General features: G+C 36.2%; 1 protein-coding gene across 2 annotated transcripts; it reads left to right on the top strand.

Annotated features, from left to right (window-relative positions):
* The first annotated feature begins 1,228 nt into the window (after nucleotides 1–1,228).
* Nucleotides 1,229–13,428, top strand: LOC124212393 (nuclear pore complex protein Nup153). 2 transcript variants are annotated; one of them, XM_046612338.2, is made up of 8 exons: nucleotides 1,229–1,485; nucleotides 2,305–2,598; nucleotides 2,691–3,003; nucleotides 3,187–3,796; nucleotides 3,908–7,043; nucleotides 8,077–8,204; nucleotides 8,345–8,467; nucleotides 8,928–13,428. In XM_046612338.2, the coding sequence occupies exons 1-7, from the start codon at nucleotides 1,417–1,419 to the stop codon at nucleotides 8,433–8,435; spliced, it is 4,641 nt and encodes a 1,546-aa protein (XP_046468294.1). In that variant the 5' UTR covers nucleotides 1,229–1,416; the 3' UTR covers nucleotides 8,436–8,467; nucleotides 8,928–13,428. The 2 variants fall into 2 exon arrangements, with proteins under 2 accessions (XP_046468294.1, XP_046468293.1); XM_046612337.2 differs by having other exon boundaries at nucleotides 1,230–1,485; nucleotides 8,345–13,428.
* The last annotated feature ends 763 nt before the right edge of the window (nucleotides 13,429–14,191 follow it).

Below are 14,191 nucleotides of genomic sequence, written 5' to 3'. Positions count from 1 at the left end.
CTGTCCATTATAACTCATATTCATTCGAAATTGCCGGCGATGGTCTTACAATTAGTTGATATCCAAACAGCCATGGAGTACTACGTACGTATACGGCAAGATCGTGGGAACGTTTATTTAGCGAGTTTAATTTATTGTCTAAAATGTTATTCAGTGAGTGTATTTGACTAACAAAGTAAAATGTATCTACGTTTCAGGAAACAATAGAAAAATTCAGGAACAATAACAAAAAAAAAAAAAAATGGAAACTAGCGAAAACGCATCTATCGGTCAGTTGCTAATATAGTACACAGACAGACGAATGGCACGTTGTAAACATAGTGGAGATGTGACTTTGACCTGGTGCGATTTTTCCAAGCGTAAAAATGGCGCATTTCACACAGCGACAAACAAAATATTATTTTATGCAGTTTGAGAGAAACTTGCTACGCGTTATATCACAAAAGTTTAAGTAGTTTGCTGATCGTCATTATGTGGACGTCGGAATTCACCAGGTAGACTATCATGTATACTATATAAGTACATTACGATGTATACGAGTTATCACGTAGTCGGTTAAATTTAAAAATTTTACGCATATATGGTAAACCACTAACAGTAAAGCTTATCGAATCGAGTGAGCGAGCGTGGCGAGCGAGGGTTTTACATCTAGTTGATATTACGATTGATGTAAACAATGATAAAAGAAGTAAATTTTATTCGTGATAGATCAGAATTTTTAAAAAAATTTATAAAAGTAAAAAATGGACTGAGCGTCATCTTCCTCATAACGTAGAACATGCATATTTGGACAGAACCTTTCTTTTAACCTAAACGAACGTTTTAGAGGGTGCCATGGTGGAAAATCGTAAATAATATTTTTCGAAATTCCCTAATATATCGGTGTTAAAACCACGGTCTTATATACAGGTCTGGCAACTCGGTCAAAATTTCAGTGGTGGGGGTATCCTCTTATTGAAGCACCGATCGCTTCGCCTAGTGACCACAAGTGTCGCTGCGATAAAGGATGCAGGCTGTGTGAGAGAGACAGAAACAGGTTAAACCACATATCCTGCATCCCGTGCTGCATCCCTCTATCGCAGCGACACTCGTGGTCACTAGGGCGAAACGATCGGTGCTTCAATAAGAGCACATACCCCCACCACCGAAGTTGCCAGAGTATGTAAGACCCATGTGGTTAAAACTCGCTCTATCGTCTAGTTATCGGCAATATCGATAGTCGAGGCGGCGAGAGTCGATCCGCGGTGTCACGTGTCCACGAGCCAACGGGAAGCTTGACCCCTCACGGTGGTGGAGGAACCGCCATATTTTCTCGTGGTTTCGTCGTGAAAGTTGGACGATGTGAGGTGTCAGTTTGATATGCAGTAATCTAAATTAATGTGAGTGTGTAATAATAAACAAGTAAATGGTGCGATCATGGCAAAAGGAGGTAACAGTTTGAACAACAAACGTTCGAGGAACGCCAAGCCCTACGACGCAAACAACGTGAGTAGAAACTCGTTCCGAGGTCTCGGCCACTGGCCTCCCGCGACAAAAGTTGCCTTCCAACGGTCCTTCGCGCGTTTCCCAAAATAGACATGATTTTAAAACGTGCTCCGAGTAACGATCGAACCGATTGCGATATCCTTCCCAATCCCCGGCAATCAAATTCGATCAAATATTATACTTGACAAAGTTTTACCCGCATCAAATAACCTCAAACTCGATAGGCGCACACCCACGGCGGAATTTATCGTCATTCAAAACGTTCTAACCTTGAAATGCTGCATGGGTTCTTGGACAATTGTTCAATTTCTTACACCGATTCTTGTATCTAATAACAATAATCTTTACCGTGCATAAAGCCGTCGAGCTCGTTACGTCAATATTATCTATAAATTACATAATTAATGGAATTTGTTCCTCTAACTCTCGAAATCCGATATTCTCAATATCTCTGTTGGCTAGTTCTAGCTCGAATTATTATCACACATTATAGTACATGCAATTTGGCACATTGCAACAATTTACACTGTCTTGTATATCTGATATATCAACCACAAGCTATTTATGTCTGTCAAGATAAACATTCAATTTTTAGTTATATATTACTTCCTATGTCGAAATGCGATTGAAATTCTCGTTTTACTTCCACTTAATATTTATAGTATCTAGAGTTACTTCAGCCTTCAGCTAGTCTTTGAACAAATCTAAGCTTAAAATATGAGCCTCAGTTAATCTTGCAGTCTAAATGATTTTTCCCAAAAAACCTGATATTTTTATAAACTCCCTTGAATAATGCTAATTGATATTTTTTATTACCAGTCTTTCGTGAAAAAAGTCGCTACGAAAGTCACAGATCTGATACCGCAGAGATCGTGGATAAGCAAATGGTTTAATTCGTCGCAAGATAATGGCGAAATGTTAAATGATGAGGAGAACCTCGAGGGCTCTGAGAATGAGCAGGAGTCACAGCAACCTCCGCCTTCAAAGCGGCCACGGATTCGTATGGATGTAACTCACCCCCCCGGAACATTCAATATACAGCCAAGAAGTAGAATTCCAGATAATGAGGAGGTCGACCCTCGAAAAGAAGATTACATTATCCACAATGAAACTGTAATTATTTAAATGTTCATTTTGTTCCTTTACTCAAACCATTATTTGTTATCTATAAATATTCTTTATTAATTATATTTACGAATTTTCAGACAACCGATTTCCTAGAACCTTCAGTAGCTGGAACTAGTGGGGTTCGTCGTCTAGTGGCATCGACGCCTGCAATCCAATCAGAAATTGGCAGTACGAGCAATCAAAGGAACAGGACAAAGTTCATTTCGTTAACATCGCCACAAAATAACGGTACGGCTAATGGAACAGACGATAATTCAGAGTCCAGTGAGAGCACAAGCGGATGCAGCTCTCTCATACCACAAGTCAACAGGCAAGAAGCACCCTCAAGTCTGGGGTACAACAGATCGTCAACAAGCAGAAAGAGATACAATGAAGATAAACTAAACTATAGTAAGTCTGAAAATTTGAGTAATTGTCGATTATATGTTTATTCAAGAAGTAATCGGGCATTGATTTATTTTCAATAGTGGACCAATGGGCTCTTGATCACTCTAAAAATTTGGTTAAAGCACGAAACTTTGCCTACATATCTTTTATTTCAGGTTTTCATGTCTTCGGTTTCTGTGTTTGCAGCAAATCACCTACAGTCCCCACGGTCCCTCTTTTTGGATAGCAATCCTAGGGATTCGTTGAGCAGTCGGAAGCCGAGCTTCAATGTGTCAATAATGAATAATTCTCTTGAACGAGGACAGTCCTCGTCTCCGTTTTACAACGGCAATACCACGTTTGGAGGAGCCAACATGGCAGGATTCCAACGCCGAGGACGTACGTTGTTCAATAGTACAAATGAACTTCAATTGAAAGTACCAAACCGAACCAACATTCAAGTAAAGTCACCAAATGTAACTGGTACCGATTCATCAGCCATGAGTCAAACTGCTAAAAGGATATTGGAAGCACTGGAGCATTTTTCATCCCCCATATTGGATGCTAAAAAAATTCCCATGAATGCAAACAATAGCTCGTCTCTGATCGGTGGCAAGAAACGGCAGAGGGAGGAAGGTTGTGCTCCCTTGGCTCGGGTAGGTCTGCGTCATTTGACTAGGGAACTTACCGTACCTACAGTGCCAGATCTCCTGAAGCTTAGACGTAGACAGAGATTACAAGACACCACAGTAGCGGCTAGGAGAATCGTTTCGGCTCGCAGTGTCCCTCCACCATCTCCCCAGGAATACAGATTGAGGTACATTCCGATTGATTTGATACAAGTTTTTAATGAACAGTGCTTTTCGTTTGAGTTCTTTTGTACATTGAGCAATTTTTAATCTATTTAATTTCATTTTTTGTGTTGCAGATCGGACGATGAAGAGAAGTCTAAATACTCGGGCAAGGTTAAAAGTAAAGGTAAAACCGACTTGGATCAAGACTATGTGACCGATGCAGTCAACTTACCAAGCGTCACGCTGCCTATTAGTACTTTGCCAACTTTTGATATAAAGCTACCAGTAATCACCAGTAACATGGCCAAAGGAGTGAAAGATGAATTATTCAAGTTCTCTAGCCCAATAAAAGTGACGGACACGACTAGGAATTTAAAATCTATCAATAACTTTACCTTCAGCAAACCAATCAATGCCAGTGTTAAAGAATCCGCAGAGGGTGGTCATTCACTTTCGAGAACATTGAGTTCAGAATCTGATACTTTGCCAGCTAGATTTTCGTCTAGTAATAATTTCATGTGGTCCAAGACCTCGACAGCCCCGAAATTGAAGGAAAAACCCAAAGAGGACGTGGTTGTGGATGGAATCAAAACGTCCAGTAAGTTAAAAACAGGCAGCGTTATGGATGTTTTGGGAAAGAAATCAGACCTACTTACAGATGGCAACAAACCTGTAGTTGGCATGTGGGAATGTAACCAGTGTTTGTTGAAGAACAACCAACACGAGCCTCAGTGCATTGGTTGTAAAGCTTCCAAGTTACTTTGCAAAGGTGATAAGACAACAGAACATACACCGGAATCGTCACCGCTTACCGTTACACAGTCCAAGCCTGTGACCACCGATTGTTTCGGATCACAGTTCAAAATGAGCGGCAATCATTGGGAGTGCCCCAATTGTGCAACATCGAACAAACAAACTGATGTCAAATGCACGTTGTGCGCTATGTCTAAATCTGAAAGCATTAAGGCTCCGACTATCGGTTCTACATCCAGTATTGTTCCTGAATCAGTAAAATCCGATTTAATGGAAAAATTTAAACCTCCTGAAGGATCGTGGGAATGTCCTGGTTGTATGCTCCGAAATCATTCATCTGTCGAAACTTGCCCTTGCTGCAACGCTTCAAAGCCTGGCTCCCTCAAGATCAGCCCTAAAAGAGTACCTGCCACATCAGAATTGTTTACTACCATTTCGAATCCCGGTGGAAATCAGTTGGCCAATAACACTGATTCTGTGGAGAAAACAAAGTCGACCAATGAAGATTTATGGGAGTGCTTGAAATGTAAACAGAAAAATTCTAGAGCCACTTTAATCTGTCCATGCTTTAGTACTTCGAAATCCGATTCTACAAGTACACCGGCGTTAGGATTTGGTGACAAGTTTAAGAAACCTGAGGGAGCTTGGACGTGTGACGATTGCATGGTACAGAATAAAGCAGACGTTATCGAATGCGTAGCTTGTAGTGCTGTGAGACCCGGTTCAAAGAAGGTAGCAAAATCAACGTCAGCCACAGGTAGTGGGTCAAATGTACAGTTCAGTTTTGGAGTACCCGAGAATGCTGGAGGTTTCAAATTTGGAATTGACAAAAGTGATGAAAAAGTTGACGCGAATAAGCCTGTCCCTTCGTCGACAGGTTTTACCTTTGGCGCTAAGACAGACTCACCCAAAGCTGGCGGATTTACCTTCGGTGTACCTCAGAATTCTTCAGGATTCACGTTCGGTGTTGTAGATAATGAGAAAAATAAATTCGAACAGAAATCGGACACTAAGGAAACTGATGCTGTTCAAAATGTGTCGAAAAAACGTTCATTGAATGTCGAAGAACCGAAGAATCAAGCTCCGTTCTCATTTGGTATACCCAAAACGGAAGAGGCAAAATCATCTGCAGAAAAACAATTTGCATTTGGAGCACAACCAGTAGCTAATACTACTGCAAAGCAATCATTTTCCTTTGGAGCGGTGAAAACTGAGGCACCTGTTAACAAAAAAGACATATTACCAGAAGTTTACATAACTGTTTCAAACACAGAATCCCAGAAATTAAATTTTTCAGCACCAACTAGCGACGCTCCAGCAGCAATCTTGGCCAATGATCAATCTAGTTCAATAACAACAAAATTATCCATCAATACAGATATTACCAAATCTGCAGAAAATCCCACATTTGGCACAATAAATGTGCCTGTTTCACTTAGCAGTGGGTCAACAGTTACGACAACCGCAGCCAGCGTCCCGACGCCCGGACTCTTCACGTTTGGTTCTGCAACGACGATTCCAAATCAACCGACGACAGTTCCGAGTCAAGTGGTGCAAAGTTTTGGTCAAATTCCAGTATCAGCTCCAACATCAGTGCCGACGCCTTCAATGTTTGTTTTTGGATCCACCAAGCAGGCGAGTACAATAGCCGCCACGACACATCCTGATAAATCTGAAATTGTATCTTTTGGCTCGACCAACAGTCCTGCATTTAATGCTATCACTTCCGCGCCACGTTTCGAAGGTAACGAAAATAAGCAAGCACCGTCGTTTGGCATGACGGACAACAAGCCTGCCCCGCTTTTTGGAGCGGGTGAAACAAAGGCTCCAGTTTTTGGAGCTGCTCAGGATAATAACAAAATGATACCAGCGTTTGGAAGTATCAAAAAGACAGCATCAACATCAGTGTTTAACTCCACAACGCCAGCATTTGGAGTCTCTTCTTCTACCCCTGCATTCGGAACTGCGGCCCCGGCGTTCGGAACAACGTCCACACCTGCATTTGGGACCAATCCGACACCGAGTATTTTCGGGACGTCGAAACCAGTGGAAACTGCACCGTCTTCCACTTCTGGGTTGTTTGCATTTGGCGGAAGTTCTACTCAACCTAGCGCGTCTCAAGCTTCCAGTGGATTCAATTTCTCGCAAAACCCAACTCCGGCGTCTGTGCAACCGATGGCTCAAAAATCTTTGTTCGCATTTGGAAATACTAGCACCAACACACAGCAGTCTGACGGTACCGGGTTTGGAGCTGCCGCCAACTTCAATCCACCTGCCGCCTCGGATACAACTGCGGGAACTTTTGTATTCAATACTCCCAAGCCGGACGCAGCCCCACCATTTTCCCTAATTGCGCCTACTTCCACATCGATATTTGGCACTCCTCAGGCTGCTCCTAATTTTGGTCAGAGTCAATCAACGTCGGCGTTTGGTTCTGTGGCTCTAACTCCCAATGCTGGTTTCAACTTTGGAGGCTCCGCTACTCCTGCGCCTTCCGGATTCAACTTTGGTGGAGCAGTAAGTACTATTTTAACTTCCAGCTTGAATAAACATTAATGACATGAGACGAAAGGTTACTTTAGACATAAAATTAGTCAGGGAAAAGTTGAAAAGGTTGAACTCTAGTCCAGAACGACCTGAGTTAGTCAACGTACTCTAAGTCGGATTAGAATCATTTACTAATTTTTTTTGATGTCATAAGAGCATTCCGAGGTGTATGAAATAATTCATGCTCGTTCCTCAAGATTTCCATAATGTGCGTTTTTTTTCGTTAAAAGTAAAAATATCGATTAGCTTAGCAATAAAGTAAAATAATGCAATGCGCTGTTATCCCTAGTTCTAATTGTATTCTTTTTTTAATTTTTTTTTCCTGTTTTAGAAATTCGTGCCTTTAAAAGAGTAATAAGAATATCTAAAAATATTCAAGAAAAATTGACAATTTTTGGAGTTATTTCTATTTGTTTACAAGAAGAAATTGTATTTTGTCGGACAAAATTTTTTTTTTTCATATCCTGCAACTGCGTATCGAAAACTAGCCCCTTAATTTACTGATTTTCGCGGATCGCTCATTACTCCAAAGCCATGAGTTGCAGCCACCTGAGGTTTGCGAGAACAGTCAGGGGAATATTTGAATAACATTTCAGGTGATTTTCAAAAGCCGTGTGTTAACAATTCTGTAAATCACATGGAATGAACGAAAACATAGACATCTACGGTCTTTTTGCACTTTAGGGCTAAACTAACTAAGGTAAAAAACTTTGTTAGGAATCATTACTTGGGAGGTGATTGGGGGATGAGAAAATTTTCAGCCACAAGAAGTGGGTTTTTAATTGTTTAACAATTTTTTCTCCCAATTGAAAACTATCTAAAACGCGTTATGTTCAGTTAAGTTTGATGTAGTTGTGAAAAAATCAGCTGAAACACCTCTTTCCAGAATAGAATTTGGTCCATTCTTCATATAATCCGAATGAACCGGTCTTTATCTGTTTGTTTCTAGTAGGTTTATATGGTTGTTAACGCGATTGTTGACTAATTAAAATTATTAACATAGGCAACAGCTGCTGCGCCTACTGGCGGTTTTCCATTCAACGCACCGAACTCGAATCAGGGTGTTGCCTTCAATCCCAACACGCCACCGACGTTCAACTTCACTGGAGGCAGTGCACCAACAGCATTCAAGTATGTATAAGAACGAATTTTCTTTGCATTAAAACTGATTATGTTTTTTCTCACTTGATCACGAATCGAGTGGATTTTTAACCGTGAAAAGTCGGCGGCATTTTCACATTAATAAATATGATCGAAATATTCATTTTCAGTGCTGTACCTCAGACTATACCTCAGGCTACAACCCAGGCAACACCGCAAAGAAAATTCAAAAAAGCAGTTCGGAGAACACAGCCTCGGTAGACGAGGAGTGTAACGCACATGCGATTGTGTCGGTACTGTATAATAAATTAACTAAAAAAACTTATGAAATTTATTACATCAGTGTGGGTGAAATGCCAAGCATTCGTGTAAAAATATACCTAAGAACATTAAACAAACTAATTAAAAAGGAAAAAAAAAAAAAAAAACCATTCAACCAGAAATGTGCTCGAATAGCGACGACGACGACGATGACGACAACTACGACGACTAGGACAACCACTTGTGTTCCGCGCAGCAAGAACTAATGTATAAATTATTTAAATAATGTCTACGATAACAATCGGCAGAAGTAATAAGCTTGCAGTTTTGGCATGAAGCCAGTTTTTACCGATGCAGACAAGCCGTGACGCGATACGTGTATCGTTACGCCGAGTTTGCTTTGACGTGTTTTCTTTTTTTTTTCTCTCTCTCTCTCCTTCATTTTTCTGTTTTCTTTATCCTTGATTCTTTTTTGCAATTAATTTTACGCAGGTTTCTAGATGAAGGAAGCAAAAAAGAAATTGGAAAGAAAACTCAAAAAGTCAAGGATAACAATTATGAAACATGATACGACAGGGCAAAATTGATTTTGCTGAAAACGGTGAAACTTACAATATATATATATATATATCTCTTATTGTAAGAGATTCACAGAGCTAAGCACAGAAGAATTGCATGCAATTAATACGAGACGATAGGCAGGAGCGTGTATCAGGCAACCTGCTCAGGTAAGTATAAGTCATTCGCATAACTCACGACAAAGTGGGTCCCAGTGAAAAACTCGACATGGGTATTTTTTTGTTTTTTTCTTATAATGTACCTTGCGACGGTGAGATATGAAATATGAAAATAAAAATATGTATAATTATTTAACTATTGATCGTTTCGTGGTTTTCACTTTTCCTGCTATCATCGTCTGTTGTCTCAAGTACTAATCATATGTATGTATATTAAAGTCTGTTATAAAGAAGAGAAAATATGTCGTGAGTTCAGCGAATAAAATATAAACCGGAATACCATCATATATATATATATATGTATAGGTATATCAATTCGCAAAATATCCGATATCCATATTTTTAGTTAGGTAGTATCGCGGTCAGTTTTAACAATATTCGGTAAAATTGGCCCACGCATAGTGTATCATAAATACACTTGGAGAAAAAAAAAAAAAAGTGGCATTCAGATAAAGTACAAACGAATTACGATTACCAAAAAAGAAGGGGGGGGGGGGGGGCGTTTTGTGTCATTTGTGTAGTCGAGATTGTATATTTTTCTTATATATAAAATGAAAAGAAAAACGAAAGACTAATGATGAATTGTTGATGAAAACTATTAAGATAATAATTCTGAATGCCGCTTTGTTAGTAATTTAAGTATAATAATAATAATAATAAAAAAAAACTATGTTGTGTGTTTTATCATAGGATGAATGAAGGATAATCAAAGTGTGTAAGGTCAACCTAAATGATAACAATAAGTAAAAAAAAAAAAAAAAACAAACAAAAAAAACAAAAGACCATGGGACTTCTAAAATAGTATTTATATTTTTTATTTTCTATTCTTATAATCAGTTAACCAACCTGCCGAATGAGCAACTAGATTTATTTAAGATATCTAATCCCTTTCCTCTTTGTAATTATCTTTTTCGTTTTTCTTACTCTGAAATAAGGTAGGATATAAGTAGGAGACAAAAAAAAAAATTATTCTTTTTTAGCAACGAGAAGAAACAAAAAGAGAACTTGCCGAAGTTAATTATGTAAAATCGTAAAATCTAAATCCTTGCAGAGGTCCCAAGGTGCTGGATAAAGTAGTTAGCCAATGTAATGGTGATTAATGAATCAATATTCAGCCATATAATACATTTTATTTAATAATAAGTATAGCGTTATGTCTACATATAATAATAATAATAGTAATGGTAATAATAATAATACGACTTAGGTTTAAGGTATAATGACAGTGGCCGGTAATAACTCGGCACATTTTATACGACTCGGCCATGTAGCATGTAGGTTTGAAAAGAAGAAAATGCAAAACCCTGTTACACATTGTTGTGCTATAATTCATTGTTATATATTTTTTACACCTAAGTTTTAGGACGTAATAATACACACACACACACACACACACACACACACACACACACACACACACCCATCCAAAAGAAAAAAAAATATAAAAAATTGAAGTTCTTAGTTCTTGTAACAATATTATAATACAGTGAATGTTAATATCGCGTGTCTCTCAACTCTCAGTAATATATGTTCATATATATTACGATAAGCTTTTAACCATCCGTACTCAATACACATTTGCACAAGGTGACACACCGTGAAACAGACGAGAGATTTGTGTGTTCGGAAAGGAAAAAGAAAAAATAATAACAATTTCTATTTCACATCAACCGTACTTCCATTCCAGTTTATTAATTCAATGATTGGACCATTCTTCAAACAGTGTATATACATCATTTAAAACAGTTGTCACGTTAGTAGCATGTTGTTTCCGAGTCTGTAGACTTTAATATTATTTCATGCCAGGTTCAATATTCGATACTCGGTCTTATAAGTCTTCGTTTTTTTTTTTAGTAGAAAACGAAATACATGTATGTTATCAGGATGTTTCATTCCTTCATCTACTTCATCTACTACGTCTTTGGATGTGAAATCGTGGATATCGATTGATTTTAAAACTCATTTTCTACTTTACGTGGAAACAATTTGAAGAATTTACGTACTCTGCAAATAAGTGAGATCACTCTTTCTACGTTTCTCACTAATCGTAGTATTATGTCATAGCAAAGTTGCTAGCAACGCGATTAAGTATAAATTTACTTGGCAACTGTACGTTAAGATCGGCTATGATCCAGGCTTTTTCATCAATCATCGAAATACATGGACTGAAGATCGGAAATACCTGATTTACTTCTAAAAATATATATATATATATATCTATATATATATATAATAGAAGATAACATATTAGTACTATAGATATAAATGACAAAAATTAAATGACGAAGAAAAGAAGTTAAAAAAAAAAATAAATAAAATAAAATAAAACAAACAACTTGCTGGTAAAGTGACAATGAGCCGAGTTGTTAACTAGCGACACTGTCTTAAGAAGAAAGAAAAAGAAAATAATAAACTGTGAACATTCTCTGTATAGGCTGTGTCCTCCGTTTGTAAACGTGAAAAGTATAATTTAACGTTGTACAAACGGATTTCGAAATTATTCAATTATATTTACCGTCGTGTGCCAGGAATACGTATGCATTTAATAATTTTTCAATTATACATATACGGCCTTAAAGTTTTTTAACGACAAAGAAAGAAAGAAACAAAACAAAAAAAAAAAAAAAAAAAAAAGAAAGAAAATGCAAACGTATTTACTTTGGGGGTATTATTGAATTATCTAAATAATGAATTTTATTGGAATTGTTTTATAGCGTTTTATACTCTCATCTAGCGTCTAGGGAAAATTTTCCTGTTTTATATAATTATAACGCATAGTAAGAAAATGTATGATAATTTTGAAAATTATTAGAAGTAGATACGCAACAGATTGATATTATACTGGCAACTTTAACATTTAAAATCACTTTGAATACAGAAGAAATACTGACCGTTGGAAAGATTTTCTTTTTTCGGATGTGATTGTAAAACCGGTGTACATTCTTGTTGTTGTTGTTGTTGTTGTGTTTTTTTTTTGTTAATTTTTTTTTTTTATAATTTATTTAGTCAAAGACGACGTAACTTTCTACCTGTGGATGTACACGGAGTATAGATTGACGTTGTTTATCTCAGCATTTTTTAAACTGTATATCGAGAGTTTGTTATGAAATAAGTCCAATGAATGATTGAAGAAAATAAAGAGAAAAACGAAAGAAAGAAAGAAAAATCTAATGATTATATTGTGGGAGAATGTTCACCGTACGCTTATAGTTATGTGTAAAAAGTTTTCATTTTTTCCCTGAACCATAGGATAAAGTAGACAATAGTGTTGATAAAATGTTCGGTGTTTCTCAACTGTAAAATGGTATAGCGGTTAAAATATCGAACACAAAGACAAATGATGTAATATTAACGAAAAAAAAAAAAATCAGGAAACAATGAAAGAGGCAACATTTTTTATTTTCTGCAATAACATGACAATGTGTTAAAAAAAAAAAAAAAAGAAAGAAAGAAAAAGAAAAAAACTTGAAGTCATACGCAGGTCATGTATTGAAACAAATAATAGTCGGATCTAAATTAAGAATATGGTTCTATAATTTTTGCAATTTCTTAGGTTCCGTCATGAGAAATGTTCTGATTCTATTCATAGATTTTATTTTACCCTGCTTAGTTATGAATATATATTACGATTATAGTAATTGTATTCCGCCCGATTATAAAAACAGTATATATATATACCAGATGTATTGAACAGCGGTGAAATAATTATAATAACAATAATAATAGTAATAATAAATAATGGTAATTATATAAATTTCTAGAGTTAGTCGATAATGATTCTATGTTAATTACTGATTTAACAATGAACTGAAGTAATACGTATGTATAATGGGAAAGATAACGGAAGAAAATTTTACAATTTGCAAAATTATATAAACATTTCTGTGTTACGCTTCCAATGAAGATTTCTAATGTACATCATTATCTCATATACATATTATAACATCCGACAAAGAGGTAGCTTTTCTGGTTGCGCAAAAGGAAACCTTTTATCATTTTTAATTTCGAACTTAATTTTCTTTCTCATTCGATTTGTTTAAATTATTATTATACATATTTTTCTTTTCTTTTTTTTTTCTTCCGTTTTGTTTTCAATCTGAAGGACGATATGAAATACACACTGAGACGCAAGAAAGTATCCGAAGTTAAATGAATGGAAAAAAAACAAAAAAAAAAAAAAAACAAACAAAAAAAACCAACATAAATACAGAAAAAAATATGACGTTATACAATAATGTATGACTTGATAAAGTTGAGAAACACTGCGATAGGATAAATTCATATTATTGTTGTTATAATTATTATTCTTATTAATATTAAAAAGTGAGAAAAATGAAAGAAAACTGAAAAAAATTTACCCTCATCTTCGTAATCGTAAGAATCGTCATATTTAGTCTTAAAAAAAAAAAAAAGAAAAAAAAAAGAAAAGAACAAGAATAATGAAAAAAAAAAGCAACAGCACCGTTTAACGAACAATGTTATGTTGTAACAACTTGGGCTTAAAATTTTTACTTTTTAGTTAGGAAGTTAACGATCTTAGAGAAATAGATATTTATAGATCATTACAACATGAATGCAAGTAAATTTGAGCCAAAGAATTTTTTAGCGACTATTTCTGCGTCATCGAGACGCGAATTTTCATACATTAAATGAAAAAAATAAATAAAAACAAAGATATTGTTATCAAATTTGTTGTATCAGGAAAAAGCAAAACTGTTAGAGAATAACGTAATTAAATTCGAGTGATAACAAATCGCAATATGTTGAAATTCTTTGGGTCATATCCGACTAATAATAATAATAAAAATAACAATAATAATAATAAAATTTAATGAACTCAGTCTTAGCTTCTGAGATTTTGGTCAATATTAATTATAAATCTTTTTTTTTTGTTTTTGTTAGATCTTGGTTTTCTGTCAGTTGAGAGATTCATTTGATATCTCCTCTCGATTCCAAATTCAAGTTGCAGGCTGACTTCTCAAACAGTTCCTCTTAACGAAATATACGAAATACGAAAAT

This window comes from Neodiprion pinetum, chromosome 2 (genome assembly GCF_021155775.2).
Source record: "Neodiprion pinetum isolate iyNeoPine1 chromosome 2, iyNeoPine1.2, whole genome shotgun sequence".
Taxonomy (NCBI): Eukaryota; Metazoa; Arthropoda; class Insecta; order Hymenoptera; family Diprionidae; genus Neodiprion; species Neodiprion pinetum.
This window is presented reverse-complemented; position numbering and strand designations above follow the sequence as displayed.